General features: G+C 48.9%; 1 protein-coding gene across 6 annotated transcripts; it reads left to right on the top strand.

Annotated features, from left to right (window-relative positions):
• Window positions 1-1784: 1784 nt before the first annotated feature.
• LOC114588512 (E3 ubiquitin-protein ligase TRIM15-like) lies at window positions 1785-12548 on the top strand. 6 transcript variants are annotated; one of them, XM_028713868.2, is made up of 9 exons: window positions 1785-2765; window positions 5038-5133; window positions 6137-6367; window positions 6957-7073; window positions 7903-8022; window positions 8262-8284; window positions 9458-9573; window positions 11338-11394; window positions 11616-12548. In XM_028713868.2, exons 1-9 carry the CDS (start codon window positions 1854-1856, stop codon window positions 12188-12190), a joined length of 2247 nt encoding a protein of 748 aa, XP_028569701.2. In that variant the 5' UTR covers window positions 1785-1853; the 3' UTR covers window positions 12191-12548. The 6 variants fall into 6 exon arrangements, with proteins under 6 accessions (XP_028569701.2, XP_077776346.1, XP_077776355.1 ...); XM_077920220.1 differs by having other exon boundaries at window positions 1786-2765; window positions 11613-12548; XM_077920229.1 differs by lacking the exon at window positions 7903-8022 and having other exon boundaries at window positions 1786-2765; window positions 11613-12548.
• The last annotated feature ends 1868 nt before the right edge of the window (window positions 12549-14416 follow it).

Genomic DNA, 14416 nt, shown 5'->3' with positions numbered 1-14416 from the left:
AGGTATGACTGTACATGTGGATTGACCGGTTCTTGACTTTTATCATTCCTATACTTGATAAACAAGCTCTATTCACAATGTCCTCCTTCAGCTGGCCTTCTCTCACCCTTATTGTTTGTCTGCTTAAGCCACTTCCCATACCTAAGAAAACCATGTCAATAGAACATGATCTGGGATTTTTTTCAGTGTTTCCTAGCTGTCTTTATTAAATGAACTACAATTTTCAGGTCTTCCTCCAGTATTACACCTCTAAAATAATCCAACCATGATCATTAATGGGTCCTTTGGAAGATACCTAAGGATATGGCTGGCCATTTCTGTGTCCTGGGTCATGCTACGGATTCTAAACCCTATTCACCAAAGCACCAGCACTACACAAATTTGAAAGGATTGTCTGGAGACCGCTGAATGCAATAAACAAAAGACATTAAATCTTTTATCCATATACTGATCTTTGAGAATTGCTGGTAAAATATGGGATGAATTAAGAATGTAGACCTTGACTCTAGCGTGAGCAACTGCAAATGGCTTAATAACAGTTGCACTACTATGGAGCATCCAGAGAGTATGTGGCTGGCCAAGGAGTTGACCTTGAGTCTCCCAGGTCTAAGTCCAATTCTATTGCCAGTTTTGCTTACTTAACATTAAAGCCTCTGGCTAAAGTTCAGTTAAGAATGGAGGCTGATAGTGCATACTAAGAGTTGATCCTGATCTCTTCATGTGCCAATCTCATGTGGTCCAACTGTCCTCATTTGCCAGGGACAATCGCTATTTTCTGAAGCCTAATTCTCATAAAACAATCTCTATTTTGCCTCTGAGTTTTTTTATTAGGTTATATGATTTTGTTGTTCTTTAGAAGGGAGGGAAACTCAAGAAAGTGTGCGCTTGCTTGCTTGCTTAACATTCCCCCTATTTAAAAAAAACAACTGTCGGTGCCCCTCCAAGACTACAACTCCCCCTGCCTGAGTATCAGGAAGAGTGGATTAAATTTAATGATTACCTAGTTAAATATGTTAAGTTTAATTAATTGAAAACAGCTTGCACATACTTAATTGGTTTAGTATTTTATTTATGTTAAGGGATGAATTAATATGTTTAATTTCATAATGTGAAGATTTAAGGATGTTAATGTTTAAGTTAAATTTTATAAGAACTGATTTGGAAAACGGTTAAAAGGATATGCAATGAAATTCAACCAAAGGGAAGCGAGGAAGCCACTTAACAATGTTAATAATAATAATAATAATAATAATAATAATAATTTTTATTTATACCCCGCCCTCCCCAGCCAAGGCCGGGCTCAGAGCGGCTTACAAGCAATAATAAAAACAAGTTAAATGATTACAACTTAAAAACAAAATTAAAAATACATTAAAATATTGAAACATTAAAATATTAAAATGTAGCCTCATCGCAGGAGGAGAAGGAAAAGAAAAAAGAAAATAATAAGTGTAATTTTCAATAAGGCTATGATTTATGTTTGTTTGTCTTATGTGTTTGTTTATAATGTTATGAAAACCAATAAAAAAAAATTGGGGGGAAAGACTACAACTCCCATCACCCCTGAGCATTCGCCATCCTGGCCTGGGGCTGATGGGAGTTGGAGGCCCCTATGACGTCGGCGCGCACGTTGCGCCAGCTTCTACATCGGGCCGTTGCCTTTTCCCGCTTTGCCGCCTGGAGCCCAGCGCGCGAAGGGTTACGGCCGTAACGTCTCCCGGCTTCCCCCTCACTTCCGCTTAGCGCCTGTCGGCTCAGCCAATCGGGTGGCGCGTCCGCCGGAAGGGAGGCAGGCGCGTCGTCGGCGTCCTCGCGGGCAGGCAGGCAGGCTGGAGCTGGGCTGGGCTGGCGTCATGAGCGGCGGCGTTGGTGGCGGGATGTCGGCGGAGCAGCAGCTCCAGCAGCGGCTCCTCCGCAGCCGCCTGAGGGGCGCTCAGCACCCGGGCCTGGCGGTGGGCGGCCCGCTGGCGCCGCCGCCGCCGCTCTTGCCTCCGCTGCCGTCCGTCCTGTCCCCGCCGTCGCCGCCGGACTCGCCTCCGCCCGGCACGACCCCGGCCGAGATCCCGGCGGGCCCGCGCTGCCCCAGCGAGACGTGGTGCTCGCTGTGCCGCGTCTACTGCCCGGACCCGGTGTGCCTGCCGTGCGGCCACAACTTCTGCACGGCCTGCATCGGGCAGCGCCTGGGCGAGCCCAAGATCAACATCTCCTGCCTGGAGTGCGGAGCCACCGCCCGCAAGAGGAACCTGAGGCCCATCAAGCCGCCGCCGCTCCTGGCCAGCCTGGTGGCGGACAGGCCCAAGAGGCAGAGGCTCGACTCCGGGCCCGGAGGGGCGGTCGCGCTGCCCGCGGCGCCCGTGGTGGTAGCGCCGCCGCCGCTGCCCCAGCAGCACCAGCCGATGACAGTGGCCCCCGCAGTGTCTCCGGCGCCGGTATGCGCACCGGCACCACCACCACCGGCAGCAGCAGCGCCGCCGCCGCCCCCGCCGCTGCTGTCCTTGACGCCGCCCACCCCGCCGTCTCCCGTAGCGTCAGCGGCTCCTGCAGCACCGGCGGCAGACTTGTCGACGTCGCCCCCGCTGCCCAGAAGGTTGTCGGCAGGAGGATGCGGAGAGGGCGCTGGAGGGAAGCTGTGCGAGAAGCACCGGGACGTGCTGCAGTTCTTCTGCGAGGAGGACCAGGCGCCCATCTGCGCGCACTGCGATCGGTCCCAGGAGCACCGGGCCCACGCCGTCTTCCACGTCGAGAGGGCAGCCCGGGACTACAGGGTAAGGGAGGGAAGGGGGAGAGCTCTCCGAAACCAGAAATCAGTGGCGAGCAAAGCAAGCAGGAGAAGGGTAGTCCTGGTGGCCTGTTCAGCTCCCCCCAAAATCCGTTATTAGGGCAGTGCCGTGGTTAGCACAAACAAAACAGCACATGGGACGGGGTTATTGAATTCTCGTTGCAAAACGTTTATACCTCTGACTTCTTTGCATAGCAGTCAACTTTCAGATTTGAAAATAAGGGATCAGCAGCCTCACCTGTCCTGGGGACAGTACGGGATATCTAACAATCCAGGATAGCGGGAAGCAGCGCGAAACGGTGCTGCAATAAGGGGATTTCCCACAAAAAAAGGGAAGGTTGAAACCTATGCTGCTTTGGCTGTAGGAAAACATTTTGCTGCAATAATTTAACATCACTGGTTTTGTTTTTTGTTTTTTGGTTGCTGTAATGAACATAAGGTTTTTAATGATTGACTGCATCCTTCATGGGTTCAGAGAGCGCTTGAGTGATGCTTAAAAATGGCCAATTTATATCCTGTATTCGCTACTTTCTTTTTTTATCTTTCCTCATCTTTTAATAGCAGGGCATTTTTGTAAAATAAAGTAACAACAGCAGTAAAATAATAGTATTCATTGTTCTCTGGCTGTTTTATACCTAACGCCAGAAGTATCTCTTACTAAGCCATGTTTGGAAATTAATTTTCCTTCTTATAAGACAGGTTTATTCTGGATAAATAATTATGCTTACATAGACCTTTAAATTTCCAACTTTCTGGTTACTTTTGTATCTTGAGTGAAAATTATGTTCAAATATTGTTGGCATGGGTCTTTTCTTGCAATAATGATCGCATAGTTGTGAGTTTATGTAGCATTCCAAGCTGTGATCTTCTCAGAAAATGCTTAGCTGTAGGATGGAGAAATAATTGGGTTAGAGGGTGTGTGGAGGGCTCTTTAGTCATCAGATTTCTAGCTTATTTTGGCATCTCTGGTTTCTACAGGACATCAAATCAGCTGGAAGAACTGTGGATCCTTAGCTTTATGTTGAAAACAGGTTTCCAAATCTAGGTGCCTAGCAACCTCTGAAAAAAAACCAATGTCAGTGCATTTATCAATAGAGGATTAGAGACCATTCAGCCTGATTCTTTTGTATTCATGAAAGTGTCAAGTTACTAGTTCCTTGTTTCTTATTCTTAAGGTCCAGTGCAGTGACAATGGCCTGTCAACTGATGGAGGTTTCTGAATAGTAACTTTCCCCTCTTTGTGTCATATTCCCTGTTTATAGAACTAGAAGCTTGGATTACTTATGAATTGGAACAGTAATATCTACAAGAAGTAGAGTCAGAAAAACAAACTCTTCTAACTTATTCTTTCCTATGCATTCTTACTTGAAAATAAATTCTATTGATTCCCCCCCCCCATCTTTTTTTGAGAGCTCTTCTCATATTTCCTCTTGTGCCATTTATCATATTGAGTTGAGAAAAGGTGGTGTTCTTGCCACAGTGTTGAGTTTCTTAGTTTGTGCTTCGGGGAACTCACATTAGTGAGCTTCTGATAACTATTTTTTGCTGTCGGCTCCTTCAGGCTCAAGAATTTTAACACCACAAATTATTCAATAAGTAATAGCTTCATCTTCGTGTGCCCCTGCTCTCCAGCTGCCAAATTCCAACAGAAAATTCTGTGTCCCAGATACTGAAAAACTGCCCCACCCAATTTTAAGTGATAGCTCGGCCAGCTAAGGAGAACTTGTTGGCCTCTAAGAGCCCAAGTATATTGTTAATGTTGATTTAGGTCTCAACATGCACATCTAGGTTTTAATACCTGCAGAATCAACATATTGAGGTTATTTTAAAGAACCAAGTATTTAGCCTTGTGGATGAAAAGATAAATATGAAAATACATGGCCATTTATAAAGTATGGGATGCCACAGAGATGCCAGGCAGGACTCCTAGCTGTAAGGAAAGGAGTAGGGCGTCAGTATTTCTCTTCCCAAGACTAGCGGAAGTCTTAACAATGCAATGCATTCAGCATGTGGATTCGATTTCTTTTTTCTTGCTATGGAGCGCACACAACCGTATGGGGCTATTGAAGAAACCCAACCTCCTTGTTCCTCAGATTGGGAAAAGGCTTCTGGGTGCAGGTTGCCTTCTCTTTCACTTGACAGAGTTACCTGAAGGCAAAAAAGCCTCTTGCCCAACTGAACTATACTAAAACAAACTCCTGTGCTCTTGATACCTCTGATTCCCTCCCTCCCATCTCATGCCACTTCTGTTTTCTCAGGAGAGGGTTCTGGCACAACTAGAGATCCTGAAGCAGGAGAAGAACACGCTGTGGAGCCAGAAGCTGACTGGAGAGAGGAAAATTCAGGATTACATGGTAGGTACCTGTTGCCATTGGTGATCAGGAACAGAGGCATTGGGTCTTGAGGGGTGGTTGTTGTTGTTTGGCCGTATTACTCCCCGCTCCCAAATCCCATTTTTTTCTACAGGTTCATAAAAGGCAGTGCTAACTATCTTGTGTAATTAGCAAATTATGCTGTGTAAATGGGCCTAATTTGCATAGGATTCCCCCCCCCCCCAACACAAACCTTTCTAGAAAACCCACATCACAAAATGTGGCCAAGCTCAGCAATAACACAATACCTTGCTTCCCATTAAAAAAAAATGTAGAAATGTTGTTTCTGTTGTAAAAAACCCCAAAACTTTTTATATCTGAGTGTTTGCCTGAAGAGGCAGTCACTATTTTGTTCTTGATGTTTGTCTCTTTTAGTGGCTTGTTGTGTAATAGCTAGCTGATGGTCCTAAATAAATATTTTGATTTCATCCTGCAGAGCAAGCTATCCATGGTTGGGTCCCATACGGTGGACAAGTGGGATGTTTGTCCTGGATAACAGTCCTCAGGCGGGGTGCTGAGCATTTTCCTGTTTCTGCTGCAGCCTCCTCTTGCAGCCTTATCCTCCAACCAGGCTGGCTATTTTGCCAAGTCCAGGGACTGAAGAAGCTGGGTTGCAGATGCTATACAACAGAACATGTTTCTCAACCCCTCCAGGTCCACCTGGAGGGAGATGGAGGCCGTTCCAGGGGATGATGGGGTAGTGGTAGGGAGAAGGGAGGGAAGTGTTGCAGACGCCTGCTGGTTTTAGATAATGCCTCCTGCCCCCGCCCCCCCCCATCCCCAGCTACTCCCTGGTCATTTTTATGTTGCCTCCCTTGTCATAGTCTATTTTGGCCTCATATCTTCTGTGTCTGCACTGTCCCTCGTGCTGGTTTGTTATACAGTCTTGTTTGGTTGCTGTCTTCTTAGGGCTGTAATGACGATCTTTTTCTTGTGCACCCGCAAAGGGCTCTCTTAACTCCCATTTTACCTGTGGTCATTACAGGAAACCGTCCAAGCAGAGAGACAGGAGATCATCTCTGAATTTGAGCGCCTCCACCAGTTTCTCAAAGATGAGGAGCAGCAGTTGCTCGCCCAGCTAGAAGAGCTCGATAAAGAGATAGAGAAGCGGAAGGACGAAATGGTTACCAAACTCTCGGAAGAGCTTTCCCGTCTCGGCGACGTGATCGCTGAGATGGAGGTGAAATGTAAGCAACCGGCAGCCGAATTTTTGCAGGTGAGATTTTGCAATCAACAGAGACCTCTTTCTCTGGCCTGGAGCGGAGACTAGCAGTGGGTTAAGGGCCCCAAGCATTGGGGGGCCCCGGCACTGGAGCTCTAGAGAGCCCGCAAGTATCTGAAAACGGGAGTTGCCGCTTCCTTGCCACCGCAGGAGTTTGGGCCAGGCAGAGCTTAGACCTTCTCCCTGCTGGAACGGGCAGCAAACTGTTTTGTGTACAGGATGCTGGCGGGGCACAAGCCTCCTGGAGACAGCGGCATATGTGCTGTTATACTGGATTCGGGGTCTCTATGTGGACCCCCATCAGCTGTCCCGCATGCCCAAGTGCTGCGATTGCCCCCCCTGTGCAGGTGGCAAGGCTGTTCCTTAGGAACCAAAGCCAGGTGGGAGGGGGAAGGAGGAGCTCCATGATCCCAGCTTACGGAGAGCTGCGAAACGGCCATTCCGAAGGAGGGAGGGGAGCGTCCCTCTGATCTCGACTCGCCTTCTTTTAGAGCGCCCTTTGGCCCTTGCAAAGGACGGCTGGGACGCTGTAGCTCCTCCCCTTGCGGAAGGCTATGACACCAGAGCACTCTGCTGTTGGCAGATGTACTTCCAGGTCCCTCAGCCTGACCTGAAGGCTGTTGAGAAGCTGGCCTGGATGACCTCATTCCTTCAGGTTCATGTCGGGACACATCGGGTATGGCTGCCATGCAGACCTCTAGTACGTACAGTCCTGTTCCTATGGGTTCTCTCTCTTAGGGGTGTTTTGGGGACTCGGGGCACTGCTGTGGCTGTGGGACTGGAGCAACCGTCACTCTGAGCTTTCAGTCTCTGGAATAATGCTGATGACTGCATGCCACGGGGATATCGGGGGAGGGACGCCGCTTGTGTTTTGACAGCCAGCGAGCGGGGTTTATTTACTTACTCGTTTGGAGGAAAACGAAAGGGGCTTGTGGAGTGTGTGTGCCTGCAAAAAAGCCTGCATTTTCTGGGATCTCCTTAGGGTCTTCCTGTGGTCCACTCTGCGGTGAACGTCATTTATAGCTATTCCAAGGATGTGAGGCTGGTTTGTTTTTTAAAAAAAAAACGAGCGGCAGCTCCTGCGCACTTGATCCCTTGGCACAGAATCTTTTTTTTTCTCCTTTAATTACCTTGAAACCAGCTCTCTGATCACAAGCAAGAAGGAGACGATTTTAGGTAACCTGTGGCGTGCAGAGAGTCACTACAGGTGATGGTGAAGAGTGCGGCGCAGTGATCGCGGGTTGGGGAGATTGCGGAGGCTCTGCCGGGGCCTGTGCTCCTGGGAGCGGGGCGCCGTTGCCTCTGCCGAGGTGCACCCCCTCTCCAGCGGCGACGCGGTGCGCCTGTCGGGACAGCAGGTCGTGTGGGTGGCGTGGCTGAGGGAAGGAGCCAGCGGCTCCAGGCGAAAGGCAGCCGGTGGGCAGGCCCCGGAGGGGGCGAGAAGCCAGCCTGTTCACCGGCAGGACGGGGTGGGAGGACAGTTCGGGAAGGAGAAGGCTGCTAAAAACTAGGGCAGCCCTTCTCCTCAGAGAAACAGTTGCAGCACCAGGGAGACCACCGTGCCGCGAAGGCTCCCGTGTGTAACCAGAGCACCCCCCACCTCTCCTGTCTTGGAGCTAACACCAGATGTGCCACCTCTAGGATCCCAGGTAAGAGCCTGAGGGCAACTGGGGGGGCAGGCTACTTACCCCCTGCCTTGTGAAGCAGCAGAGGCTAGAACAAAGCTTCCACCCCTCCTGCCTTTGATAGCACTCTCGGAAGTCCTCTGCAGCCTGAGATGGGGGGTGCAGAGGCAGGCTCCCCTTTAAGCTTATGACTCGCTCCTAGTGCAAAGCATTGTGGGACTTAGCTCCTTTCTCTCTCTCTCTCTCTCTTTCTCTCTCTCTAGGACATTAAAAAAACAATGAGCAGGTACGTGGCGATTTATTGTGTCTCCCCATCCCCCCCAAAAACCCCTCAAAAGTGCCATTTGGTAGCATTCCTAGTCCTCAAACTGGTGATAGCATGCAGGCCAAGGAAAGTGGTGCCCCTGTTGCTCCTCCAGTCTTACAAGTACCAGGGCAGTAGAGCAGTGTTCAAGGCAGCATTTAGATTCCTCTGCTTCCAGGGACTCAAAACGGCCGCTCAGCCTACCCTAGGAACATTTGCAGCCGGAAGCAGCTCTTCGGCTCATTTGTCACAGGTAGGGAATCTGTGGCCCTCCACATGGCTGTGGGATTCCAGCTTCTCTCTGCCTCTGCTTGTGTGGCCAGTGGTCTGGGATGATGGGAGTTGCTGCTCAACAGCATCTGGGTAGCCACAGGTTCCCTATATGATAAGTGACGGAGCAGGAACAAAGCTTGGGAAGCAGGGGCGGCTTCACGCAGTAGCTTGTCACATAAAACTGCACCCCTTCAGTCCCCAGACCAGCTCATGGCATGTTGGTACCTGAAGTGGGAAATACAAATGACACACACGTATATTAAAATGGAGCACAGCCCGTCGTTAAATTATCCAGCACAAGCCTGACAGATTCAGTTGGCAGCTGTGGCAGAGCTTACACAGGAGAACTCTCTGGTGTGAAGGAGGTTTGTCCCCTGCTCTGCTCCATTCACGGCACCCAAAATCTGCTGCTTGAGGCATTTGCCTCATTGCATATTTGAAACGGTCCTTTGCAAATGTCGAGACCAAAGACAAAGGTAAAAGAGAGATCTGGAATTGCACAATTTCACAGTGATTTAGTGAGATGTATTACTTAATAAAGTGGAAGACAGAAGTGCCTGGCGTGCTCTGGTCCATGGGGTCACGAAGTGTCGGACACAACTAAACAACAACAACATTCCTTAATAATATGTCTGCTTCGTTTCCTCGAACCAGTAAAAGTGTCACGTGGCCAGAAAAGACCGGCCTGTACATTGGATTCCAACTCCCTTCAGCCCCGGCCAGCATGACCAATGGTCAGGGATGCTGGAAGCTGTAGTCCAAAACATTTGGAAGATGCCTAGTTGGGGAAGGCTTGGCCAGACCATTATTGCCTTTGAAGAGGAATGCAGGTCATGGTTGATGGGACTGTTTACACTCGGCGTTTTCTCTTTCAAAATGCAGATGTGCAGCAGGGCATTTCCAGCCATCCGAAGAAGCTTCTCCTAAGCTCGAAGAGAGGCTGGATGACTTCTCACGGAAAGGGAAGCTTCTGAAGGAAACTCTAAATAGATTCCAAGGTACAGGAAAAAAAGGCTGAAGAGAATGCGGAACTTCTAGCACCTGGCTCTTTGCCATCTGAAAATACAGTGGTGCCCCGCAAGACGAATGCCTCGCAAGACGAAAAACCCGCTAGACGAAAGGGTTTTCCGTTTTTCGATGCGCTTCGCAAGACGATTTTCCCTATGGGCTTGCTTCGCAAGACGGAAACGTCTTGCGAGTCTTGCGATTTTTTTCGCTCCCCCCCTCCCTTTTTCTAAGCCGCTAAGAGCCTTTTAGCTGCTAAGCCGCTAAGCCTTTAATAGCCGCTAAGCCTTTAATAGCCGCTAAGCCGCTAATAGCCGCTAAGCCGCTAATAGCCTTTTAGCCGCTAAACCGCTAATAGCGATAAGCCGCTAATAGGGTTGCTTCGCAAGACGAAAAAACCGCTAGACGAAGAGACTCGCAGAACTGATTATTTTCGTCTTGCGAGGCACCACTGTAACCTAAATTCTAATGAGTGTCTTCCGCTTTTCATTTTAAAAAATTGACACTGTGCATTGAAATCCAGTTCAGATAGAAGTCCTCACATAACTTTGGGAGGGAATGTGGCTCTGGATTTTGTAGAGGCACAAGGAAAGATGGGGTTTCACCAGGAGCTGTCTAAGGGCATTTAACTGTGAACCGAAAGTCATGATTCATTGCGTGGCTCTAAGCTGAACCACTTTTTCAGCCTTTGGACCTCATTCCCTCTAGTTGTTGCAGCTTAGCATTTAACGTGGTTTTGGTAAGGGTTGCTTACAGCAAAGACAAACCACTTTATAAATTGAGGTTCTTCTCTACAGTATTTGTACCATGATGTTGCTATGGCAAAATGGGAGCTCTGTATTCTTGGTGAGGTGTTGTGATCTCAGTCCTAGAAGGCAGTGATGGCAGAAAATGATAGGGAAAGACTGCAAGTTGTGTTTAATGGGAAGCTAACAAAAGAGACGCGGGTGGGGATGCGGGTGGCGCTGTGCGTAAAAGCCTCAGCGCCTAGGGCTTGCCGATCGAAAGGTCGGCGGTTCGAATCCCCGCGGCGGGGTGCGCTCCCGTTGCTCAGTCCCAGCGCCTGCCAACCTAGCAGTTCGAAAGCACCCCCGGGTGCAAGTAGATAAATAGGGACCGCTTACTGGCGGGAAGGTAAACGGCGTTTCTGTGTGCTGCGCTGGCTTGCCAGATGCAGCTTTGTCACGCTGGCCACGTAACCCGGAAGTGTCTGCGGACAGCGCTGGCCCCCGGCCTCTTGAGTGAGATGGGCGCACAACCCCAGAGTCTGGCAAGACTGGCCCGTACAGGCAGGGGTACCTTTACCTTTAACAAAAGAGAGAAAGGGAAGGTTCAATGATGGCAGACTGTTTTGCAGAAGTAGGATGCGGGAGTCACTTAGCCGCTAAATTCCATTCCATCTCTTAAAACAGCAGTTCTCAACCTGTGGGTCCCCAGATGGTGTTAGACTACAACTCCCATCATCCCTGAGCTCTGGCCTTGCTAGCTAGGGCCGATGGGAGTTGTAGTTCAACAACACCTGGGGACCCACAGGTTGAGGAAGGCTGCCTTAAAGCAAGCTGCATCCACATTAGTAACTATAATCTGAAAGGAAGTTTGAGTGCACTGACTTCTACCATGAGAAACCCAGGATGAAGTAGCCATCTAAGAAGGCCACTCAGTGGCCTCAGGCAAGTTAATTTCTGAATTGTGGGGGGCTAAGTTATTTCTTTAAGAGACATTTTGCTGGGAGGAAAAACTACCTTTTCTTTCTCTAGATAATGTGACATCTGTCGTGGAGAAAGGAGAGACTGTGAAAACACTGAACGATAAAGGTGAGTTTTCATAGTGGTGGGCCTGAACCCTGTGCTCTTTGTTTGCCCGCCAGATGTTTAGGACTTCAGCTCCCATCAGATCTAGCCGTTATAGCAATAGAGATGTAGTAAAAATGGAGAGGCGAGGGGCACCTCTGCATTGTGGAACAAATCTTGTTAGTGGGATGGCCCCACCCCTCACTTCCTCAGACTGAAAACGGCTTGCCTTATACCTACAGCAGATGCGTATCCGGATGTACCAAGTGCTTTTCTACCGTTGGACCGAAGGAACGCAGGATGCGAAGAACTCCAGGAGAGGCTTCCCGCCTTAGACTACGTCCCCGACGCACCCAAACGATTGGATTCCAGAGCTTTGGTTCTGGGCTGTGACGGGTTTACCTCTGGGAGATACTTCTGGGAGCTGGAAGTGGGCGATGGGGAATTCTGGGCCGTCGGGGTCACCCGAGACCCGTCAAAGAAGAAGGGCATGATGGGCTTCAGCCCAGAGGAGGGGATCTGGGCCGTGGGGTTGTGGAAGGGCCAACACTGGGCTCTCACGTCCCCTGTGACCGCCCTGTCCTTGAGCATGCCCCCAAGGAGGATCCGAGTGTCCCTGGACTATGTGGGGGAGTGTGTGACCTTTACGGATGCGGACACCGACAGCCCCATATTCACGTTCCCACCGGCCTCTTTTAATGGGGCGCGTACCCACCCCTTGCTGTGGGTGGTGGGGTTCCCCGCTCATTCTGTGTTTCTGAGGCACATGGGAGTGAAATACCCAGCCGGGGTCCATGAGATGGATCTCCTGAGTCCATGATTTTAACCTCTTTCCATGGACCCTATGTAAGAGGGGGGCGGGGAGATGTCTAACTGGCCAAAGCAGAGAACCAAGCTCTTTGGGAGCAAGAAAGTCTGTGTTTTACCTCTGTGTGATCTTTGGGAGAATAGGAGGAGGTGGCAGAACTGTTCTCCTTGCACCAAGGCCTTACGATGTTGCCCTATGGAATAGCACAAGGACTGTGAATGAAGAAGACTGTAGGCCTTGAAAAATAGTATCGCTGTTAGGACATCCTTCATTATACAAAGGATTGTCAAGACTCCTCTTCCTAGTGGTAGGTTCGAGCTTGTTCAGTTTGTGGGGGGGGACTTGCAGATATTAAAAATGGAAATTTTAACTGCATTCTCAGCTGGTTCATATTTAACACATTTTTAATTTATTTATTTTCCTTTAAAAGCAACTGCATTTTAGCTTTAATACTTAGCAGCTGATTTATGTTTCATTGAAAGGGTTTGCTCAAAATGGAACACTTCATCCAGAAAATTTTTGCTTCCTCTGCGGGTGACCCTAGCACGGATGTGATGATCCTGAATTGGGCATCCTCAGATGTGGCAGATCTGTTTGTGGATAGCTTTTAATCCATTCTCTAGGGCAGATTGATCTCTTTCCTCCCACTGGTTCATTCTGAAGCCCAATTTTACTCCTGCTTTACTCAGTTGGTACAAATCCTCCACACAACAATGCTAAACTGGGTGTTCCAATTTTCCTGAAGGTGACAAATACATAGCGTCTAAACATTGTGCAAAGAATCTTAGGACAGTAGTTGAGGTGGCTACATTTATAAAAAACAACACACCAAACATGTAGTGTTCTTCAAAGCATTTCACACTCTCTGCTTTTGGAATATCTCTCTTTTCTGAATGGGTATTTCCCTTTGTGAACATGGCACTTACTGGACACAGCATGATTTTAGAGTGAATGGGATCCAGTGCCATCCTTTTTTTGTATATCACAGGAAAAAAGAAGCCTGTTTTAATAAAGTTGCCTTCCCAGTAACAGGAAAACGGTGTGAAAATGATCCAAAGTAGCTTGATGTGTATATGTGGCTCTTTAAAAAAAAAAAAAAGCATTTTAGCAATCCTTATTCCATCCTCCCCCCTGCTGAGCATCAGGAGAGTAGAGGGCAAAATTAGGGATTGTAAAACTACCATTCCATGTATACTGAGGTAAAAGTTCCTTGGTGGTACCTTGGTTCTCGAATGGCTTAGTTGTCGAACAAATCGGCTCCCCAACGCCGCAAACCCGGAAGCGAGTGTTCCGGTTTGTGAACATTTTTCGGAAGCCAAACATCCGACGCGGCTTCCAATTGAGTGCAGGAAGCTCCTGCAGCCAATTGGAAGCCGCGCCTTGGTTTTCGAACAGGTTTGGGAGATGAGTGGACTCCAGGAACGGATTAAGTTCGAGAACCAAGGTACCACTGTCATGACTTCTGTGACGTTTAAGAGTTGGAAAGAAATCAGTCTGTTGGACGTCCTTTCTCCGTAGGCTTTCCCAGCCTGCTTGTTACAGCAAAGCAGTGCCCATGTTTATAAACCCATATTTCCCCTGTGGTGAAAGGCTTAGTTTTCACAAATTACATTGCTCCTTCATACGTCTTCCTCCTCTAATGAGCAGGGATCCAACAGTAGGCGGAGTTTGGGGGGGCAGTGGGGGGGCTGTGTGATGCTCTCTTTGCAGTTAAAGTTGTTCCATTCCAGAAAGGTTTGTGTCGCATCTGTATGTGCTAAATAACCCAAGGAGCTAAGTTCCATTGTGAAAAATCTGCATTTACACTTCAACGTCAGGTTAGGGATGCTAATTGCTTTGCTTGCCCGCCCACCCACCCACCCTGCTGTTGGTTCTGTGGGTAACACTACAAATCTGCCTGGTCTGAGCACCCCAGGCACTACCTCCCTAGCTTTTCCTCAGCAATTCTAATGTCCCTGGAGTTCAGAAAGGCTCTGGTGTAGCCTCCCAAAATAAACCCTCCACCTCTGCCAGGCTGTAGTGCCCTTGGACAACAGGCGACTCATCTGTAACATGACCTCCTACCTCAATGTGAGTCCATTGCTGCTGGTAAAGGTAAAGGACCCCTGGACAGTTAAGTCCAATCAAAGGCGACTGGGGTTGCGACGCTCATCTCGCTTTCAGGCCGAGGGAGCCAGCATTTGTCCACAGACAGCTTTCCAGTTCATGTGGCCAGCAGGACTAAACTGCTTCTGGCAC

This window comes from Podarcis muralis, chromosome 2 (genome assembly GCF_964188315.1).
Source record: "Podarcis muralis chromosome 2, rPodMur119.hap1.1, whole genome shotgun sequence".
Lineage (NCBI taxonomy): Eukaryota > Metazoa > Chordata > Lepidosauria > Squamata > Lacertidae > Podarcis > Podarcis muralis.
Note: the sequence above shows the minus strand (reverse complement) of the source record. Positions and strands in the feature narration are given on the sequence as shown.